At 42.5% G+C, this 23,819-nt stretch overlaps 1 protein-coding gene across 1 annotated transcript in view; it reads right to left on the minus strand.

The window, feature by feature from the left end:
• Positions 1-23,819, minus strand: part of HAUS1 (HAUS augmin like complex subunit 1) — a 545,328-nt gene that overhangs the window by 308,279 nt on the left and 213,230 nt on the right. Inside the window, exon 5 of the mRNA XM_044088993.1 lies at positions 13,247-13,370. Within this exon, the coding sequence (XP_043944928.1) occupies positions 13,247-13,370 (124 nt within the window). The remainder of the gene's footprint in view (positions 1-13,246; positions 13,371-23,819) is intronic.

Consider the following 23,819-nt stretch of genomic DNA (forward strand, 5'->3'; position numbering starts at 1 on the left):
GGTGGTGAATTTGTCATTTGAACCTTGCCTAAAAAAGGCACTATAGGGGCGGCAAGAGCCTTAGCCAGTATCCGGAATCCCAGGGGGGACAGGTGCAGGCCATCTCTGGCAAAGCATCATGGTCTGTAGGCCATGTCGTCCCAGGCAGACAGATACTGTATCCCCTTGGAATGACACCAGAAGCTTAGCCAATTGTTGAAGTCAATCACTTTGTCCTTGTACTGTGGTATTATTCTGGGTGATGGCAGGATGCTACTCAGGGCTAGGGTCATACCTGCCTAGGCTACAAGACTGGAGAGCTCTTCCATGTCTCTTTTCATGTTGTCCAGGGAGGTACTTCTCAGGTTGTTCACACCAACATGGACAATGACAGAGTCATATTCGTACTTGTTGTGGAGTGACCTGACTGCGTGGGTTATGTGGTGGATCCTGGAACCCAACAGGCAGCTGAAAGTAACCTTCTCCTTGTTCAGTCTGGTGAGTGGGATATCAGTGTGCCTGACTATAGAGTCACATATGACTAGTGTGTTGGGTACTTTGGTTTGCCTTATGGGCTGTGGTTTCTTGGCACATTCATTTGGGTTGTGTTGGGGGGTGGAGGTTGCTTGCCTTTCTGCTTTGGAGGTCTCTGTTGCTTGAGCAGATTATTACTGAGAGCCTCTGTGAATGTTTTTGTGTTTCTATGTGTGGATTTTGGTGGTGTAGGTTTAGTGGGACTATGTGATGAGTGTGGTGCAAGTGTTTACCTTCTCTTGACTGTCAAGTTCAGTCTTGGTTGGAGAGAGCTTTACCTCCAGTTTGGCTAGGTAAGTGCCTCTCTCACAGGTTGTGGTGTTGGGTGGTAGTAGGAGAGGGTTGTCTGTATACGAGGCAATTGCTACATTGCCTCAAGATGCCCAGATTCATCAGATAGACAGGAGAGAACACTGGGAGCTGACCCTTGGACATGCCTGAATAAAAAACTACTTTCCTCTAGACAAGTGAGGACAGTGAGTATAACAGCTGTTTTTCTCTAAGCAAGTGAGGAAAGTTCAAAAACTGTTTTCCTCTATGTAAAGACGAAGCTTGAGTGCTGTGGTAAGTTGTAGCTTAGTTAGTGCTAACACCAAGTTCTGAACAAGTGCGGATTACAAATAAGCAAATTCAAGTGCTAAAACTAAGAATCGGTACCTGGATTTTGTGGTAGATAGGCTACCTAGTGCTTGCCACACCTAGTGATGAGCTAGAAGGCTTCCCGCCAAGAGAGCAGATTCCTTCCAGACTCCTGGTAGACCTGTAAGAGGAAGAGGATAACTGGGGTTTGGAGGCCCTTCCTAGGACTCTCATGAAGAAAAGATGGCTGAAGTCTGGAAGGAATCAGCTCAGGCAAGAACCAACATTCTCTAGAAGGAGGAGTTCTGGCAGACAAAAAAAATGGATCTGGAGGGATGGCTTTTGAATTCTGGAAGGCAGAGACAAAGAAGATGAGTGGTTAAGGGATTGCTTCCTTTGTTCCTTGCTCTTAGAGTTTTCCCCCTTTATCTGCTTTTGGCTTGCTTGCAGGTTTCACAGTGGATGAAGACACTGCAGATGAAGTCACTAAAGAAAAAGCGAGAAGACCCTTCTGCACCAACTTATTTCTGCGCTCCACTATGTGATTGAAAGAGCAAATGTCACATCCAGTATCCAAATGACTAACTCCCAAACAGTACACACATTCAGAAAAAGTGCCAGAATTGGTTATTTTATGTCACAACACTAGTACAAAACAAACAAAAAAAAAAAATCAGTCTGGCAAGAGTAAAGACAAATAATTGAAAGATCTCAAAAGAAAAACAGTAGGATACCAACAATGGCAATATAATCTCTAAAGGAGATGAGAATTACCAACAATGGTAGAAGTAATACTCACAACCTGAGTATGAGGGATGCCTACCCAAATGAAATAGCAAAATGCTTTTTTTTTTTTTTTTTTTTTTTTTAAACTATACTATCGAAGAAAAAGGAGACAGCCAATGAAGAGGAAACCAAAGAAAAAAAATATATACCTAGCTATTATATATTATACACAAACACACACACACATATATATATATATATATATATAAACATACATACATAACATTAGTCTGTATGACCTACCACTAAGCCATGCCTGCCTATAATATACATACACACATATATATATATATATATATATATATATATATATATATATATATATATAATCTTAACATCTCCAACACCTGAACTATGTCAATCATGTCTGAATGATAAAAGTGGCAAACAAGATATGAGGAGGGGGATTATGAATAAGGGGAGGAGCTTGAGCTGTGGCTCCTAAGTTGAAATCAGATCTGACGTCAGATCCCAAACCCAACTGTTGAGGAACAGACCAAAAAGACATTAGATACTATGTTAACCACATCTATGGTAAAGGGGGTATTATACATAAGTACCATATATAAATGTCTAAGTGCTACCATTTCTTTAGAAGCTGCATTTTCTTATTTTGTTCTACCTGTTTTGTTAGGGTAAGAAAGATTTTCTCTCGGGTCCTTGTGTACCTTCTGAAGTAGTAACATACTGTGCAATTCTTTAGAGTGGCCTTATGTTTAAAAATACAGCACTTTGCTTCTGTTACTTCAACTGAAGCTTCATTACCACTAAATGCAAAATAACTGTAATCTACATTCTTTACTTTTGGCTTGCTCAATTTTAACCATGCTGCACAATGCTATACTATACCTGCAATTAGGTTACGCCGCTCAACTTTATGGCACAGAGTTTGCATTTTGCAATGTCATTTCAGATTATGAATTCTAAATCCGGGCAGCCGCAGTGGTTAGCATTGCTGCTGCCTCTCCGCAAGTAGTTCTCCGGTTCAGTTCTTGGCTGGGGTGCTTTCTGTGCTGAGTCTGCATGCCCTCCTTCCAGTCGTGTGGGTTTCTTCCAGGTGCTCCAGTTCCTCCCACATCCCAAAGACATACTGTAGGTGGACTGGACACACTAAATTGAACCTAGATGTGAGTGTGTGCCCCTCCTGTGATAGGTTGGGTGCCAGGCTGCCAACTCAACACTGCAAAACTCCACTACCAATCATTCTGCGGATTGTTCTGATGTGGCAACCCCCTAATGATAAAAGCTGAAAGAAGAAGAATATTATGAATCCTCAACTCCATGTCAGTCTTGCATGCCAAGTGCTAAATGTGTGGCCATCCCATGAAACACAGATTGGTGAGGAATAACACTGGCAAACATTTTTTTTTATTTTGCTTGACTCAAAAGATAATGTATTCTTCTTCGTTGCTTTATTTTGAGCTATGACAGGATAACAACAACTGCCAACAAAAGAAAGGGAACTTAAAATATATTATATATATATATATATATATATATATATATATATATATATATATATATATATATATATATATATATACACATATATATATATATATATATATATATATATATAGGGAAATATACAACAGAAAACCAGATGGAGGGAGAGGGATTTGCCCTAAAGCCATTGTGGCTTTGTACTGCACTTCACACTGATTCCAATAAAGCCTGCTGTAGCCAAACAAAATGCATACAGTGATTTTCCATTAGCTTTCTATGTTTTTTCCAAACAACTTTATTACATTTCTACATATGACAAAGGCAATCTTACATTTATATAAATGAAAAACATACTAAATGATACCACTCTAGCTGCAAAGAGTTTACATCACAGACACCACTGAAACAACTGTAATTGTTAACATTATACATCATTTAAACCATCCAGTCATTGTCAGTTAAGCATTATATGGCTCATTCAAATCCTGCCTCTTAAACGTCGTTCCTGCTCTGCATACATTGTTCCCACAATCCCATTTTTCCTACGTAGTTTGCTCCTTGCCTTTTCTGAAGATCTCAGTTCCAGTTGTTTTATCTCTGATACTATATTCACTAATTTTAGTAAAGTTGGTCTGGACTTTGATTTTCATTTGCTAGCAATTGGTTTTTTGGGAGCCACCATAATTAGACTCACCAAGGCTTTACTATGTCTGGGCAATTCCGATTCTGTAGCATAACAAAAAAATCATCTCCCCAGTCAGTCCCTGAGGAAAAATTCTTTGGAGTCTACTAGAGGTATAAAAATACCTGTGGAAACACTTACAGGCAAAGGTCCTAAATCTTCATACGTTCATAGGTTCATACTAGGCTATCTGCCCTAGGGCATTTATAAGCCTAGCCAGAGTGTGTTTGGCTTGCGCCACCCATTTTAAATTAATTTTGCTATGCTCTTTTTCGAGGTTAGTATACTGTGCCTCTTTCTAACAGTGACAAAGGAGTGATACCCGGGGTAAACCTGCGATCTCCCATCCACTCAAGATTCCTCTTGAAGAGAGGCAATGAGGGACTCTGCCTAACCTGGACTGGGATTTTATTCCAGAGTGAAGGGAGCCTCTGGGGTTATGAATCTGTCCCTCCAGCATGTCCTACTTATTTCAGTGCTGAGGTTCAAGTCTCTCGAGCGCATAGTTCGATGGGATTTGGATTTTCTGAGGTGCAGCATGTCCATTAATTCCGGGTTGGACATGGCTTTATACGTCAGGCACAGATTGCCTATGAGCAGGCGGTATGCCACTGAGTAGAGCTGGAGTTTCTTTAACCGGGCAGCATATGGCATCTGTTTGAGCCCTTTGATCCTCTTGGTGAGGTACTTTTGGGGTCTTTCCAGTTGTTGCAGGTGTCTGGTAAGGTACATCCCAAAAGGGGCATTGTACTCAATTATGGGCCTGATGAGGGATGAGTAAAGAGGCAAGATGACTTCCCCTGATCTAGATGTGAATCCCTTCATGATTAGGGGGGGCTATATAAAATGTTTTTCTAACCACTTTGGCCATGTGGTTGTCAAATGAGAGATTGCTATCAACTTGGGTCCCCAGGTCCCTAATTACTTCTTCTGTACTTAATGGATTACCACCTATGTGGGAATTTGTGGGCACTTTGTTTTTGCCAAAGGGGACGACTATACACTTTTTGGCATTTAGCTTGAGGCCATGGCTCTGGCACCAGTTGTCTGTTTCTATGAGGACCTTTTGGAGGATGCTTGTGTCAGCTGGAGAGTCGATTATGGCACCCAGTTTGCAGTCATCTGCGAACTTTGTCAGCCACAGTCCTTCCGTGTTTACCTGTACCTTCGATAAATATATACCGAACAAGAGAGGTCCCAGAACTGAGCCTTGTGGGACGTCACTTGTAACTGGTTTGGAGTCTGACATGGCTCCAGCAATTCTAACCATGTGGGTTCTGCCCTTGAGCCAGTTTGCAACCCATCTAGTGACATAGGGGGTTTATATTTAAGCTGGTGAGCTTATCTATAATGCCAGAGTTGGGTATTGCATCGAAGGCTTTTGTGAGGTCCAGGTAGGCTGTTTGGACCACCTTCCCCTCGTCAATGGCCTTGGTGTCCTTTGAGGCACCACCTTTGTGAAGAGAGACCACTGTTGCTGTACGCCACTCTTTGGGTACATATCCTGTAGTAAGGCTGAGACTGAACAGTAGTTTCATGTTTGGGGTTAGCTCTTCTTGGAGTTCATGTAGAACGCAGCCCGGGACACAGTCTGGTCCCATTGATGCTGTGTTTTTTGCTTTGGAGAGGGCGGCTCTTACCCGAGCATCTGAGATGTCAGGGGGGCAGCACTCTGCTGGGAAAGATATTCGCCCTTTTGGTGTGGAAGGGGGGGAGAAGTTTGCACTGAACCTGTCAGCTAGGATGTTGGCAATGTCTGTGGGTTCGGTGTATTTTTTGTCATTTTGGACTAATTCTGAGCATATCTGGGAATTCCCACCCAGGTTCCTAACATAACTAAAGAAAGCCTTGTGATTATCCTTAGTGTCCTGTGCAATTTTTCTCTCGAAGCTGGCCTTAGACGATTCTATGAGTGCCCATAGTTTTTTGCTAATACTGATCAGAGATGCCTTCCCTTTTTGGGATTTTGCTCTTATCAAGTAGTAGCTTCCTCCTTCTATTGTATAGTTTGTTTATGGCTGGGGTCCACCAGACAGGACGTCTGCCTTTCGAGAATTGGGTCTTGGTTTTATTTGGGATTGCATGATCCATGCATTCCTGAAGGTGTTCATAGAATGCATTTATAAAGGATTCTGCGATCTGGGCCGTATTTTCCACAGGCCCAGGGGCTTTGAAGGATTCCACCTCAGTTTTGAGGAGTGTGAAATTTGCTTTAGAGAAGTTTTTCACTGTGGTTTTCTGGGCAGGGGGTGGGGTCGGGATGTGAATATCCAGTGAGATTAGTTTATGGTCTGATCTTACCAGGGAGGGATACACTTCTGGCCTGGAGCAGAGAGTCCCCATGTTGGTGATGATCAGGTCCAGTATGTTTTCCCCTCTTGTGGGAGTGGTAACAAGTTGTTCCATAGAAACAGAACCAAACAATGCTGAGTGAAGTTCTCCTTCAAACAAAAGACCATAGGAGAAAACGCAAATAAAAGGAGATACACCACGACCAAAGTATCTTGATAATCAAAATAAAACTCCAGTCTTCACTTCAAGAGTTTTAATAACACTTTGAAAAGGATCCAAAAACCAGTGAGCACTTTCACGTATAAAAACGTTTCATCAGACTTCAATGGTTAACAATCTCATAACTGTTTTATATACGTGACTCAATCACTGAACATCCAAATACAAAGCACATAATCCAAAACAAAAAACAAAAAACACAAAAGGAACTTCTTGTGCTTCACTACCTCTTAAAAATTATGAATTATTAAAATACATCTTGTATGTAAAATATAGTACAAATTTACAACTTAATTCAAATGGAATGATGTACTTAAAATATAATATTTTAGTGTTTATACGGTCGTGCTACTAAAAACAGCTTGAGTGATGTTCTGTCATTAAGACCATGGGCTGTATGTGCCTGTAGCCTCATGATCCATCTATTCTCTTATAAATTTTTACTATATTTGTCTTCATATTGTGGCATCATTCTTGGTGAGGGTAAGATGCTACTCTCAGGTCATTCACTCCAGCATGGACAATGACTGAGTCATATTTGTACTTGCCTTGGAGTGACCTGAGTGCGTGTGTTATGTGGCGGATCCTAGCGCCCAACAGGCAGCTCACCGTGACCTTCTCCTTGTTCAGCCTGGTGAGCGGGACGTCAGTGTGCCTGACGATAGAGTCACCTATTACAAGTGTATCAGGTGTGTTGTTTAGCCTTAAGGGCTGTGACTGTTCGGCACACTGGCTTTGTGAGCAATTTGTTGCACGTGTTTTGTTTTGGGGTAGCGGTTGCTTGGGTGTCTGCTTTGGAGGTCTCTGCTGCTTAGGCAGATTTTTATTTAGAGCCTCCGAGTATGTTTTTGTGTGTTTATGTGTTTGGTTTGCTGTCATGGTAGGTCTATGTGAGACTGGAATTGTAGTGAGTGTGGTTTCCTTCTCCTCCTGACTGGTTACGCCAGTACTGAGTTGAGAGAGCTTAGCCTCCAGTTTGGCTATATGGTTTCATCTCTCACATGTGTTGGAATTTGTTGGGAGGAGGAGAGGGTTGTCTGTGTACATGAGGCAGTTGTAACATTGCCTCAAGATTCCCAGATTCACCAGCTGGACCGGAGAGGAGATTGACAACTGACCTTTGGACATGCTAGAATAGTATTGGGAATTCCTTTATAATTGAAAAAAAGGGTCAATGGGGAACAAGGTACTCAAGGGGAGTTTGTGAGGGTGTAGTGCTTTTAATTTTTTAGTGCTGACTTAGTGAGCAAGTGCCAGGTAACTTAAATGCAACAACGACAAACAGTAACTATCTTTCAAGTGAAACAAGGAAATAAGTACAGTAAGCAATGCAGATATCACTAGGGATCCACAGAAGCACTGAAAAGCCGCGTTTTAGGTGGAATTAGCGTTTCAGGGAAATAACAAGCAAACAACAAGCATACAAACAAAGCTAGATTCAAAGGTGTACCAATTTCAGTAAGAAGCAGTTCAAATATGCAGGCACTATAAGCCTTTAAGCAGAAATTCCCAGCTCAGAAGGGCAGAGTCCAGCCTCTCCTCCGACAAGAGTGTAGACCACAAACCATCTTAATGTAAAATAACTGGCCTGAAGCCTAAGTGCTTAAACCAGAATGAATAGGTTCATAGGTTCATACTAGGCTATCTGCCCAAGGGCATTTATAAGCCTAGCCCATAGTTATGTGGCTTTCGCCACCCCTTTAGTTTGAATAAAAACTATGCCTATCATTTTTCTGTGCCTCTGTCAAGCAGTGACACTGAAGTAATCCCTGGGTATATCTGCGATCTCCCATCCATTGGTCAAGATTCCTCTTTAACAAGGCCAGCGAGGTGCTCTGCCTCACATGTACCAGGATTTTGTTCCACAGCATAGGGAGTCTCTGGGTGATGAATCTGTCCCTCCAGCACGTTCTATTTATAACCGTGTCAAGGTTTAAGTCTCCCGCCCTTGTGGTTCTGAGGGATCTAGATTTTTTGAGGTGAAGCATATTCATCAAATCTGGGTTTGACATGGCCTTATATGTCAGGCACAGGTCACCTCTGAGCAAGCGGTATGAGACTGAATAGAGCTGGAGTTCTTTCAGTCGGGCAGCATAAGACATATTTTTGAGACCCTTTATCCTTTTGGTGAGGAACTTTTGGGGCCTTTCAAGCTGCAGCAGGTGTCTGGTCAGATACATTCGAGCGGGCATTGTACTCAATCATAGGTCTAATGAGTGATGAGTACAGGGGGACGATGACCTCCCTTGATCTAGATGTGAATCCCTTCATGATCAGGTGGGCGATATAGAAGGTTTTCCTAACTACTTTAGCAACATGAGTGTCAAGCGAAGGCTACTGTCAACTTGGGTCCCCAGATCCCTGATGACTTTTTCTGTGCTCAGTGGATTGCTACCTATATGGTAGCTAGGGGTAACCTTGTTTTTCCCAAAGGGTATGACTATGCATTTTTTTGCGTTTAACTTCAGGCCATGGCTCTGGCACCAGTTATCCGTTTCTGTGAGGCCCTTCTGGAGGATATCTGTGTCAGATGTGTTTTCGACTATGGCGCCCAGTTTGCAGTCATCTGCAAACTTTGTCAGCCATAACCCTCCTGTGTTTGCTTGTACTTCAGAAAAGTAGATGCCGAACAAGAGTGGACCCAGGACTGAGCCCTGTGGGACACCACTTGTGACAGGCTTTGAGTCTGACATGGCTCCAGCAACTCTGACCCTGTGGGTTCTGTCGCTTAGCCAGTTTGCAACCCATCTTGTGATGTATGGGTTTACATTCAAGCTGATGAGTTTTTCGATGATACCTGAGTGGGGTATTGTGTGAAGGCCTTTGCCAGGTCGAGGTAGGCTGTATGGACTGCCTTTCCTCATCAATGGCCTTGGTGACTGTCTCGAAAAAGTCAACCAAGTTTAAGAGGCAGGATCTGCCTTTGACAAAGCCAAACTGGGTTGGATCCAAAGTCTGCAAGTTCCCTATGTCTTTATTTATGAGTTCCATTATGATCCTCTCCATGGCTTTGCAGATAAGGCTTGTCAAGCTAATGGGCGGTAATTTCCAGGGTCTGTGGAGGCACCGCCCTTATGAAGTGGGACCACAGTCGCGTCGCCACTCCTTGGGTGCGTATCCTGAGGTGAGGCTAAGATTAAACAGCTGTCCTAACTGTGGGTTTAATTCCTCGTTAAGTTCATGAAGCACACAGCCGGGGACACCATCCGGTCCCATGGATGCTGTGTTTTTGCCTTAGTGAGGGCAGTTCTCACCTGGGCGTTGGAGATGTTTGGGGGCTACAATCCTCTGGAATAGATATCTCTCCTTTTGGGGGAGGGAGAAGTTTGCACTGAACCTGTCAGCCAGTATGTTGGCAATGTGTGTAGGTTCAGTAATTTTCACATCATTTTGAACTAATTCTGAGCATATCTGGGAGTTTCCTCTTAGGTTTCTAACATAGCTAAAGAAGGCCTTATGATTGTCTTTAGAGTCCTTGGCGATTTTTCTCTCAAAATTTGCCTTGGATGATTTTATGAGAGCTCTTAGTTTTTTACTTATAATGATCAAAGGTATCTTACCTTTCAAGGATTTTGCTCTATCTTGTAGTAGCTTCCTCCTTTTGTTGTAGAGCTTGTTTATGGCTGGGGTCCACCAGACTGGATTCTTACCTTTGGTACAGAGAGTCTTAGTTTTGTTTGGGATTGCCTGATCCATGCAGTCCTGTAGGTGCTGGTAGAAGGCATTTGTAAGTGATTCAGCGGTTTGAGTAATGTTTACCACTGGTTCAGGGGCCTTAAAGGAGACCACACTAGTTTTTAGAAGTGTGAAATCGGCTTTTGAGAAGTTTTTCACTGTGGTCTTTTTTGTTTCAGGTGGGGGCGGTTAGAATGACACTGAGCCCTCATTCAGCAGTTCCCAACTTAGAAGGATGTAAGCTACCTGTTCTGCCACTACAGTGCAGACCACAAACCTACTTAATGTAAAACAACTGGTCTGAAGCCCAAGTGCTTAAACTAAAAGGCTTAGAATGAGTTACACCAAGCAGTAATAAATACAACTGAGTACTTTTAAGATGACGCAAAAGCAAAATAAAGTAGGGAGAAACACAAATACAGTAAAAGCAGATAAAAAAAAAATTTAAGCGGAAAGAGAGAAAGAAGTAGCAGAAACTAAGCTGATTGGCCTTCTCAAATGTTCTCCCTGTACTGGGTAGAATGAGGTAGTGACACTAGACTGGGAGGAGGGTCCCAGATCAAATTTACACTAGGGGCGGGCAACTGCAAAGCCACCAACTAAAGGAGCCTCTAGAAAAAAAAAGAGTTTAACTGCAACAAGTTATCAGAAACAAACAACCAAACAGATGCTTAATAAAAGTGGACAATTTCCAGTTAATACCTCACACTCAGTGAAACTAGCTAGAAAATACACAGTACACAAAGTGCTATAAATAACAAAGAAATAAAGAACAAAATAAACAAAAAACAGGATACTCAATGTTATATATTATAGTTCCGAGTTTCCTCAGTGTCTTTCCTTCGATAAGCTCAGTGTGAAATGGCAGAACACTCACAACTGAACTTCTTAGGTAACAGAAAGTTGAAACCTGAGACAGCTTTTAAGAAAGAAATCTCAAAAGAACCAATGAGGTGCTTGGTCTAAGCTGTAGTCCAGGTGACCTCAGTCAGCCAATGACCTCAAACAATTCTCTCTCACTGAAATGCCTGATGGCTTTGGCTAAACCAAGATGTCCCTGAATATGTGCTCAGACACACAGCCTCCACAAACATTAGGCCCAAATACAAGCCTGAATATGTAAATGCTACAAATATCCCCACTACTTAGAACAAACTGCAGAAATGTTTCTCACAGTTGAAAAGCAGCAGTGAGTCTAGAAAAAAAGAGTTTAACTGCAACAAGTTATCAGAAACAAACAGCCCAACAGATGCTTAATAAAAGTGGACAATTTCCAGTTAATACCTCACACACAGTGAAACTAGCTAGAAAAATACACAGTGCACAAAGTGCTATAAATAAAAAAGAAATAAAGAACAAAATAAACAAAAAAACAGGATACTTAATGTTATATATTATAGCTTCGAGTTTCCTCAGTGTCCTTCCTTCGATAAGCTCAGTGTGAAAAAATCTTCTAGACTTTGTTGCAAATTTGGGTGATACACATATATCCTCCAGTTGTCTCTTTGTGAATTGCTAATCCAAGCTCTCTTCCCAATCCTTTCTAAGCTCCTCTGATTGATTCTTTCAGTTATCATGCAATACTTTAAATGCTTTACTAATTATTCCTTTTTTAATGGCAGCTTCTGTTCTAGACTCTATTAAAAGCTCTACTAGTGCTGGTCTTTCATTTTGGAGCCCCCTGTTTCTTTATCTTTGCCTATACTCCGATACCAGTCCTCGACAGGAAAGGCAATCTCTAACCTGCAGTCCAAATAAATTATTGGCCTCTTCTCATTCTATTACCTTTCCCTTTCTAGTTATTTTCTCCAGATACATTGGTTCCTTTGCCAGTTTTCTCCAATAAATTCAAGACCCCTATTGCCTATTATCTGTATCCCTGACCAGTAAACCCCATTGGCAAAATCTCTTTTCTCCATTCTTGTGCTGGTTTGGTTCTTAGAACACTCCCTGCTATTTTATGAATATAATATTCTGTATGATTTTGGTTGTTCTCCTTAAGAGTCTGAATCCAAAATCCCAATCTATCTTTATTTCTTGAGCTTCCTGCGAGTGTCAGCATCATTCCCTTCCACTCTGAATTATAGTTTTCTGCTTGTGCTATGTATACGAGCCTTAACTGTGTTGCTCTGAAATACCCCCTCAAATTAGGTAATCCTAGTCTGCCTTATTCGATTGGTAGAGTCAACTTATCCCATTTGACCCTTGCTGTCTTCCCTTCCCAGATAAAATCCTTCAACTCTTTTTTTAATTGCTATCCACAGCTTCTCCTCCAGTTGATAAAAGTATGCCTGAATTGTGTACAAGACTAAAGGGACTAAAAACATTTTAATGGCTTGTATCTTAGTATCCCTATCCATGTAACAAAACATCCAGTTTCTCATTTTTGTATTATCTTCTGTTTAGTCTCTTCCCATATACACTTAGCTGCCACCACAGAATCATTTCTAATCCATACTCCTAAATACTTCATTTTATCATGTCCCCATAAATATGGATATTGTTGGACCAATTTGTGTGGGGGTAGATAACTTACCGTTACTGCCTTAGTTTTAGCTTCATTAATTTTGTATCCTGAGAAGATTTGAAATGGTCTTAAAATGTTCCACAACACTGTAGTGTTTCTTTCTGGTTTTGTCATGTATAAAATAATATAATCTGCAAATACAGTCAGCTTTTCCTGACTAACAGACCAATTATATCCTTGAATTTCTGAGTCAATTATTTTCTTTGCCAGTGGTTCTAAATATAATGCAAACAAAGGGGAACGCGGACAACCCTACCTATTTCCTCTACTCAAGCAGAAATTATCGGAGAGGATCCCACCCACTTTAATTCACACCTCCACTCCCTCATATATTCTTCTAATCAACCTTATAATTGCATCAGAGAAAGTAAATGCTTCCATTGCCCTGCTGATGAAGTCCCAAGTCTGTTCTGTCAAATGCTTTTCTCTGCATCAAGACTCACCAATAAAAGCGGTACTTTCTTACATTTTGCTTCCCTCTGGATCATCAGAGTTCTGTTAATCAGCTTTCTATGTTTTATACAAACCTCTGCAACTCTTATCTTGAATCTGAAATCATCTGACTTGGCACTGAGGAATTCCATGTTTTTTATTCGATTTTCTGCTTTGGCTCGTTCGACCACCTGCTGCTCTTCTGTTTTTTTAAGGTCTCTAGAAACACAATAAATGTGACAACACTGTACAAAAATAATTCTAAGAAATCAAAAATACTGCCAAATGCATACACAAACACTTTGAAAGTGTCGACGCTGCACACATACACTAATGTAAATTTACAGAGTTCTGAATTTATAAGCCTTTCATTCCATCTCGATTAAGCTTACAAAGGTTAAATGATAGTACAGTTGTGTACACTTACCATAAATGTAGATGCTCGAGTGTATTCACTGTTGCAGTCATCACATCTGGGTTATCTGCCTGATTAACAAAGCCTTGGGTCCTGCGTCAGTTGCTGTCTCATCTTCCATGACGTCAGGTAGTCAGGGGTATAAAGCATGCAGCCAACACCACCACATCAGTTTTTCTTGCCCCAAATGTCAGTTGCCCCCATAATGGGAAGCAATTATATATATATATAAGGTTACACCTCCAACAAAAAAGCAAATACACCAAAAAGCTTTAAACACAGTAAGCAAGAATAGAGGTATAGCCAACAGAAGTCAGGGGGTTGGAGGGAGGGTAACTAGGACTACATCTACATTTATGGTAAGTGTACACAACTGTACTATGTTCTTCACGTTTCACTGTTGCAGTCATCACATTTGGGTAGATTCTCAAAGCTAAGGATGGGAGGAGGAAATCAGATAGCATTAGGACCAGCTATAAAAGCCATCTGGGAAGTTGTGTTCAAGCTTGCTCCCAGGAATACAATTTGTTGGCAGGATACAAGATGTGATTTATTTTCGTTTATGGTGTACCCCAGAGAAGTTAGCAAATTCTGTACAAACGCCAGATGATTCAATAGTATGCCCTGGTTTTCTGCCTGAATTAGACAATCATCCAGGTATGGATATATTTGGATATTTCTTTGCCTGCAAAATGCAATGACTGGAACTAGGCACTTTGTGAATACCCTGGGCGCAGTAGATAACCCAAAGGGCACTGCAGAGTGCATGTAGCCTGCTTTGAAGCATAGGTATCTTCTGCAGGATTCCCTTAGTGGGATGTGCAGGTAAGCTTCCTTTAAATCCAGTGCTGCCAACCAGGCATCTTTGCCTAGCATAGGAAGCAGCTGGTGAAGAGTTAGCATCTTGAATTTTGGAATCACCAAAAATGTGTTTAGGATAGAGAGGTCCAGTATAGGACGCCAGGAGTTGTCTTTTCTGGGCACCAGGAAAAGTCTTGAGTAGAAGCCTTGTCCCCGTTCCTCTTCTGGAACAGGCTGAATAACCCTGATGCTTAAGAGAGCGAGAATTTGCTTTTGAGCCTCTGCCCACTGATTTGGGGGTAGGTCTGGCCAACCGTTTTGGGTTTGTAAGGAGTGAAAGTGGAATCTGTATCCTTGGGAAACTATATTTAAAACCCATTTGTCCTGGGTAATGAGTTCCCAATTTTTTGCCTGCTGGGCGTCTTTCCCCCTAAGGGAATAGTTAGTTGTTCAGGGCATGGAAGATTTAAAGTTAAGTCATTGAGACAGTTTACCATAGGGGGGAGTCTTACCACTCCCTGCTTTGGAAGTGGGAGCCCCCCACTGCCCAGCTCTGTAAGTACCTTTGGACTGAAGCCTGGGTGTTCTGCTGGTTCTGGGTTTGGACTGACAAGGCCTGGAAGAGACAGGAAAGGACCAATTTTTAGAGAGTCAATGCCTACTAAATCTGGGAGGCTGTACTTGCAGGAAACCTTTAGCAGTTTGCATAGATTTAGCTTTTTCCTCCATCTTTTTAAGTACTACTTCTGCTTTGTTGTTGCCAAACAGGCGGTCTTGGTTTAAGGGAGCATCCAGCAATTTAGCTTTAATATGATCTGGGAAAGATTGCTCCTTAAGCAAAGCATGCCTTCCAAGTACAGACCCAGTGACAGCAGCCCTGCAAGATGCCTCTAGTGAATCAAAACCACATTGCAATGTATGTTTTCCAACTTGTTCAGCAGAATGCATTAAATCCTGTAAATCTTTATTTTCAGCACAATCCGGAATCAACATCATTTTCTATTTACGCAATCCAATAATATGCTGATACTTTAACATATAAAACTGGCAGTTTAAGGCCATAATGGCAAAGGTTGCAGAATTGTATACCTTCTTACCCCATCTACCCAGCACCCTGGAATCTCTATCAGAGGGGGTAGGATTTTTGGCAGTAGTAGCCTTAATGCCCTTAGGTCCCTGTGAAATGGTCTCAGGATCTGCAGTAGGATTTTAAAAAGGAACTTGAGAGAGTCAGGAACTCTGTAATATATATCAGGTTTTCTGGGAGCAGGAGGTAAAGAGTCAGGGGCCAAGGTAGATTCCGAAAAGGCATCATCAACAATGTCCAATACAGGACGGATAGCTAAAGGCCTGTGTTGGGGCAAGAATAAGAAATCCCTAAGCTTCATTTTAGAGTAAGAGTAATCCTGGCTTTCCCAGTGAAAATGCTCCCTAAGAGTATGCAAGGTTTCACCAAAAGAGAAATCCTCTGGAGGAGAAGCAGAGGGAATAGAGTCATCTGCATCAGAATCCTCATAGGCAGAGAAGGGTAAATCCTGGTCATCAGAGGAAACAGAAATTTCAGAATTCGGATCAGAAAAATCATAAGCAAACTCAGTCCTAGGTCTCTTAGAGAGGGAAGGATGGCTTCCCCTGATTAAAGTAATAAGGTCTTCAGCCATTCTTATTTGTTTTTTTTGGCATAGAGGCCTGACCATGCGGTCTGGGCATCGGTTTTCTAGGCATGGATCAAGTTTTAGGCCTTGAAGAAGATGGCGTCAGTTTAATATGCAAGTCAGTAGGCTTGAATACACCCTCAGAAGCCGGTGCCTGCACAGCGGCTCCGGACCCATCCAAGGTAGAGACATCCGCAGGTTCGACAGTTGAAGCATCTAGCGGCATACCGCACTCTAAATGGGTCTCAGCAGAGGCATGCGAACCTGAAGTCGCGGGTATTAGGGACTGCAAAAGTGCCTCACTGAGTACCAGTGAACTGGCAACTAGTTTAAGAGAAGCATCGTCGGCAGCTTTGGACCTATGCTGTCTGTCTTTATCTTTGCTTTTTCTGGAATGCAGGTAGTCGGGTGGCTTACCGAAGCCATATCTGGATAATTGAACAGAGTGCCAAAATATTTAGAAGCGTAAATAAACAGACGACGAATAGCTTATTGTTTAAATAAGGCACAAAACCGACAGCGAGGTACGTCGTGGTCAGGGCCTAGGCAAGGAATGCGGTACGAATGAAAATCTTTAAGAGGTATTTGCTTTCCACAAGAAATACAATTATTGTACTATGTTCTTCATCTGTAAATATGTTGTAAGTAATTGCTATGTTATACTGTTAATCGCTATGTAATCCAGTGTAACTATTGTCTGTTTATTTTAACTGTGGAGCTTTTCTCCCCGGGCCTCTGCTGAAAATGGACCTAGGTCCAGTCGAACACTCCCGGTCAATAAATGTAAATAAATAAATAAAATTGACTTTTACTGACATCGGTTTAGAGCAAGAAAAAGTTTCCACAACGGGGTACTTAGCTTAGTTGAAGACTTCTGTTCTGAAACTCGAAAACAAAAATTTCAGGAGTCGGCCAACTGGTACTTGCGAACTGCTTCTGCTTCGGGCACTGCAAGGCAAGAAAGACTGATGTAATGGCAATGGCATATGGATACTCTACAAAAGGGCCTTACAGAAACAGATGCTTGGTGCCAGAGCCATGGGCTCAAGCTCAATGCCAAGAAATGTATTGTTATCCCCTTTGGGGAAAAAACATGTATCCATGAATTACCATATAGGTGGCAGTACACTAAACACAGAAAGTGTGATAAGAGACTTAGGGACACAGGTGGACAGTGGTCTCACCTTCGATAACCACATCGCCACAACAGTCAGGAAATCCTTCTATGTGGCACACCTCATCACGAAGGGCTTTTCATCCAGAAAAAAGGAGGTCATTGTCCCACTGTACTTATCCCTCATTAGACCCATTATAGAATACAACGCCCTATTTGGTATGTACCTCTCAAGACATCTGCAACAACTGGAAAGGCCTCAGAAATACCTCACTAAAAGAATCACAGGCCTAAAGCAGATGCCCTCGCTGACCGCCTTAAAAACTCCAGCTATACTCTGTCATATCGACTACTCAGAGGCGATCTCTGCTTAACATACAAGGCCATGTCAAACCCAGAGCTGTTGGACATGCTACACTTAAAGAAATCCCAATCCCTCAGAGCTACACGCTCCAGGGATCTAAACCTTGTCATCACAATAAACAAAACATGCTGGAGGGATAGGTTCCTGATCAAGAGACTCCCCAGACTCTGGAATAGATTGCCCATACATGTCAAGCAGAGTGCCTCTTTGGACCTCTTCAAGAGGAACCTTGACGATTGGATGGGAGAAAGGAAATTCACCCCAGGGATCACGTCAGTCGCCCTGCTAGACAGGGGTCCAGGAAATAAATAATGTGGGAAAAAATAGTCAGGGAATTGTTACGGCTAGGCTTGTATAGGCCCTAGGGCTGATAGCCTAGTACCAACCTATGAACCTGTACCCCTGACTACCTGATGTCATGGAAGATGAGACAGCAACCGACGCAGGACCCAAGACTTTGTTAATCAAGCCGACTGAGGGCTTCTACAAGCAGATAACCCAAATGTGATAACTGCAACAGTGAAACATGAAGAACATGTGCAAAACCACAAATATATATATATATATATATATATATATATATATATACACACACACACACACACACACACACACACACACACACACACACACACACACACACACACACACATATATTTTATTTATTTATTTATTTTACATTTGTTAACCGGGCTAGTCTAACTGGATATATTTCCATTTTCAGCAGAGGCCCGGGGAGAAAAGCTCCACAGAGACAAATAGTTACATAATACAGAAAAGAATAATATGAGGAAAATAAGTTTAAAAATACTACACTCTACGAGTTTAATACATAATGTGTATATGATACAAAGTTAAATTAAACAATTTGGGGAAGAAAAGATAATTGGCAGGCAAACAAAGAAAAAAAGTATTATCATGGTAAAAAAAAAAGCTTTGAGAAAGGTGGTAGGCTACCAGGGGAAGGGAGTGGGAAAGAAAGGAGAAAGAGCAAGTTTAATCAGGGTTAAAGCAAGAGCATAACCAGTGTTTATTAAGGTGTAATTTGAGTTTCTGCTTAAAGAGAGCCAGGGATGGAATGGAGGTAAGTTCAGGAGGAAGATGATTCCAGTACTTACCAATGGTGTTGGAAAAAAGGGAAGCACCAGCAGAGTTCATAGGTTCATAGGTTCATACTAGGCTATCTGCCAGAGGGCATTTACAAGCCTAGCTCATAGTTTTGTGGCTTACACCACCCCTTTAGTATGGGGAACTATACCCATTATTTTGCTGTGCCTCTGTCGAGCAGTGACACTGAGGTAATCCCTGGGGTATATCTGCGATCTCCCATCCATTGGTCAAGATTTCTCTTGAACAAGGCCAGCGAGGTGCTCTGCCTCACATATACCGGGATTTTGTTCCACAGCATAGGGAGTCTTTGGGTGATGAATCTATCCCTCCAGCACGTCCTATTTATAGCCGTGTCGAGGTTTAAGTCTCCGCCCTTGTGGCTCTGACGGATCTAGATTTTTGAGGTGAAGCATATTCATCAAATCTGGGTTTGACATGGCCTTGTATGTCAGGCAAAGGTCACCTCTGAGCAAGCGGTGGCGACTGAATAGAGCTGGAGTTCTTTCAGTCGGGCAGCATAGGACAGATTTTTGAGACCCTTTATCCTTTTGGTGAGGAACTTTGTGGCCTCTCCAGCTGCTGCAAGTGTCGGGTCAGATACATTCCGAATGGGGCATTGTACTCAATCATTGGTCTGATGAGTGATGAGTATAGGAGACTATGACCTCCCTTGATCTAGATGTGAATCCCTTCATGATAAGGTGGGCAATGTAGAAGGTTTTCCTAACTACTTTAGCTACATGGGTGTCGAATGACAGGCTACTGTCAACCTGGGTCCCCAGGTCCCTGATAACTTCTTCTGTGCTCAGTGGATTGCCACCTATATGGTAGCTAGGGGTAACCTTGTTTTTCCCGAAGGGTATGACTATGCATTTTTTGGCATTTAACTTTAGGCCATGGCTCTGGCACCAATCATCCGTTTCTGTGAGACCCTTCTGAAGGATATCTGTGTCAGATGTGTTTTCGACTACGGCGCCCAGTTTGCAGTCATCTGCAAACTTTGTCAGCCATAACCCTCCTGTGTTTGCTTGTACTTGAAAAGTAGATGCCAAACAAGAGCGGGCCCAGGACTGAGCCCTGTGGGACACCACTTGTGACAGGCTTTGAGTCTGACATGGCGCCAGCAACTCTGACCCTGTGGGTTCTGTCACTCAGCCAGTTTGCAACCCATCTTGTGATGTATGGGTTAACATTTAAGCTGATGAGTTTTTCAATGATACCCGAGTGGGGTATTGTATCAAGGCCTTCGCCAGATCGAGGTAGGCTGTATGGACTGCCTTTCCCTCATCAACGGCTTTGGTGACTGTTTGAAAAAGTCAACCAAGTTTAAAAGGCATGATCTGCCTTTGACAAAGCCAAACTGGGTTGGATCCAAAGTCTGCAAATTCCCTATGTCTTTATTTATGAGGTCCATTATGATCCTCTCCATGGCTTTGCAGATAAGGCTTGTCAAGCTAATGGGCCGGTAATTTCCAGGGTCGGTGGAGGCACCGCCTTTGTGAAGTGGGACCACAGTCGCAGTGCGCCACTCCCTGGGTATGTATCCAGAGATGAGACTATGATTAAACAGCTGTCCTAGCTGTGGGTTTAATTCCTCATTGAGTTCGTGGAGCACACAGCCGGGGACACCATCAGGTCTCATGGATGCTGTGTTTTTTGCTTTGGAGAGGGCAGTTCTCACTTGGGCGTTAGAGATGTTTGGGGGGCTGCAATCATTTGGTATAGATATCTCTGCTTTTGGGGGGGAGGGGGGGGAGAAGTTTGCACTGAACCTGTCAGCCAGTATGTTGGCAATGTCTGTAGGATCAGTAATCTTCACATCATTTTGAACTAGTTCTGAGCATATCTGGGAGTTTCCTCTCAGGTTTCTAACATAGCTAAAGAAGGCCTTATGATTGTCTTTTGAGTCTTTAGCTATTTTTCTCTCAAAGTTTGCTTTGGATGATTTTATGAGAGCTCTTAGTTTTTTACTTATAGTGATCAAAGGTGTCTTACCTTTTAAGGATTTTGCTCTATCTTGTAGTAGCTTCCTCCTTTTGTTGTAGAGTTTGTTTATGGCTGGGGTCCACCAGACTGGACGCTTGCCTTTGGTACAAAGAGTCTTTGTTTTGCTTGGGATTGCCTTATCCATGCAGTCCTGCAGGTGCTGGTAGAAGGCATTTGTAAGTGATTCAGCGGCTTGAGTACTGTTCTCCGCCAGCTCGGGGCCTTAAAGGAGACCACACTAGTCTTTAGAAGTGTGAAGTCGGCTTTGAGAAGTTTTTACTGTGGTCTTTTTATTTCAGGTGGGGGTGGGATGAGGACCTCCAGCGAGATTAGTTTGTGATCTGATCTCACCAGTGAGGGGTATACTTCCGGTGTTGAACATTGTGCTCCCATGTTCGTGATGATGAGATCAAGTATGTTTTCTCCTCTTGTGGGGATGGTGACTAGTTGTTCCATGGCATTTGAGTTTATGAATTCCAGGAACTTTTGGGCTAGGGTGTTTGGGCTTGAGTAGTGTTCCCAGTCTATATTAGGGTAATTGAAGTCACCTAGTATGATGGTGTTTGGAAATACATTTATCCCCTCCAGTGTTTTCAGGAAAGCCATGTGAGGTTCCTGAGTTTGTGAGGGTGGCCTGTAACATGCTACAATTTGCAGAGCAGTCTTGCCTATGGTTAATTGCACCTGGATGGTCTCCGATGCATCATGCGTTGCCACCAGTCTTGAGGTGTGGGTGTCCTTGATGAATATGGATACCCCCCCTCCTTTCTTGGTATTGTCCGGATTTTGGGGCCGGAACGCATGATATGAGGTAAAACCTGAAAGTGCTGGGGTGCTCTCAGGAGCCTTGAACCAGGTTTCTGTCACAGCACAGACATCGATATTCTCCATACTGAGAAGGGCCTCGAGTGCGTGCATTTTGAGATTTAGACTTCTGGCATTGAGCAGCATTACCCTTAGTTTTTTTCCTTTTTTGTGTTCTAGGGTGGTAGGTTTAGAATTTGGGCCTTGCCTAAAAAAGGCACTATGGGGGTGGCAAGAGCCTTTGCCAATATCCGAATCCCAGGGTGACAGGTGCAAGCCGTCCCTTGCAAAGCAGCGTGGCTTGTCCAGCATGTCATCCCAGGCAGACAGACATTGGATCCCCTTTGAATGACACCAGAGTTTAAGCCAATTGTTAAAGCTGATCATCTTATCTCTGTATTGTGGCATCATTCTTGGTGAAGGTAGGATACTGCTCAAGGTCAGGGTCATACCTGCTTGGGCTACATAATCAGAGAGCTCCTCAATGTCTCTTTTCATGTAGTCCAAGGAGGTACGTCTCAGGTCGTTTACACCAGCGTGGACAATGACTGAGTCGTATTTGTACCTGCTGTTGAGAGACCTGAGTGCTTGCGTTATGTGGCGGATTCTAGCGCCCGACAGGCAGCTTACTGTAACTCTCTCCTTACTCAGTCTGGTGAGCGGGACGTCAGTGTGTCTGACTATGGAGTCACCAATGACTAGTGTGTCTGGCATTGTGTTTGGCCTTAAGGGCTGTGACTGTTTGACACTCTGACTGTGAGGTCTATGTGTTGCAGGTGTTGTGTTCTGAGGTGATGGTTGTTTGGGTGTCTGCTTTGGTGGCCTCTGCTGTTTTGGTAGATTTTTGATCAGAGCCTCCGAGTATGTCTTTGTGTGTTTATGTGTATGATTCAAGGCTGTGATGGTACTATGTGAGACTGGGTCTATAGTGTGTGTGGTAACCTTCTCCTCCTGTCTGGTCTTGCCAGTCCTTTGTTGAGAGAGCTCAGCCTCCAGTTTGGCTGTATAGTTGCATCTCTCGCATGTATTTGTGTTTTGTGGGAGGAGGAGAGGGTTGTCTGTGTACATGAGGCAATTGTAACATTGCCTCAATATTCCCAGGTTCACCAGCTGAGCAGGAGAGGACACTAGCAACTGATCCCTCGACATGCTAGAAGGAATAGACAAAAAAACTTTAAAAGAGATTCCGGGGGATGTGGGTGACCGAGAAATGGGGGTTTGCCTTTTTGGGGTACTATCTATGACAAGAGTGCTGTATCAAGGTGATAAGTACTGTAGGAGCAAGTGCTAGGTTTAACAGATAGAGAATAGTCTACTTGGAGTCAAGTAGAGATGATCTTTTTAGTTATAGGATACGCTGATTAGATCAGTAGTATAGTTCGAGGAAGGTAGTTTTAAGGGAAAATTTGAAGAGTGGACTTTAGGTAGCCCGAATAGTTTAAACCTGCTTACCCGGCGCTGCCCTAGTGTGCAACAGTGGCAACTCCGCGCTAAAACGCACTTTATAGCAGGGGGCTGGAAAAGACAGGAAATGACCCAAAATGGCCAATAGACTACAAGTTACTGCCTTAAACCACTCCTCTAAGGACAAACAGGCAGCTCAGTACTCCCCACTCTCACTGGTGAGTAAAGAAACTTCCCCCTGACCAAACAAGGAAAATGGAGAAACACAGGAACCAAGACAAAGCCCAGGGATCAGCAAAATCTGGTCTCTGGAACACTAGTTAGGAAAGTATGGAAAACAAGGATATTTTTTTTGTTTTTTTTCAAGTTTTTTTTACAGAAAGGCAGAAAACATAGTTTTCTGTTATTGGTTTTAGTTAAGGAAACAAGAAGTTTATTTGAGGAGCGAAGAGAATTCAGGTTGGTATAAGGAGTAAAGAGGTTAGATAGTATTGGAGTATTATTGGGATGGTAGAAAATCCTACGGATATATATATCTGAAGGTGCACCTGAAAAGATCTAAACATATGACTGACAGAAAAAAATCTAAACTGAAAAACACTAACAAAGCTGAAGTTATATAGGGGAAGGTTTATGTCCTTTTCCCACTGTTATACAGCCTCAGAGTTGGTATATATAATTCGAAGGTGGGGTGCAGGGGGCTTGCCTCCCTGCAAAAACACTGAAAAATGTGGTTTGATTTTCTCAGATTTTTCAATGGCTTTCTATGTGGTTAGTTTAGGTTACGTTTTTCAATTTTTTTTTTTTTTTTGGGGGGGCGGGATCATACCCCTTAAGTTTAGATATTTTTCTGTCAATCTTATGCTGTTTCGATCATTTCAGGTATACACACACAGTGTATATAGATATATATATATATATATATATATATATATATATATATGTGTGTGTGTGTGTGTGTGTGTGTGCGCACACTCACCCACATACATATACTGTGTTAAATTAACATTCATGA

Source organism: Protopterus annectens, chromosome 1.part1, assembly GCF_019279795.1.
Source record: "Protopterus annectens isolate FY-2018-M chromosome 1.part1, PAN1.0, whole genome shotgun sequence".
Taxonomy (NCBI): domain Eukaryota; kingdom Metazoa; phylum Chordata; order Ceratodontiformes; family Protopteridae; genus Protopterus; species Protopterus annectens.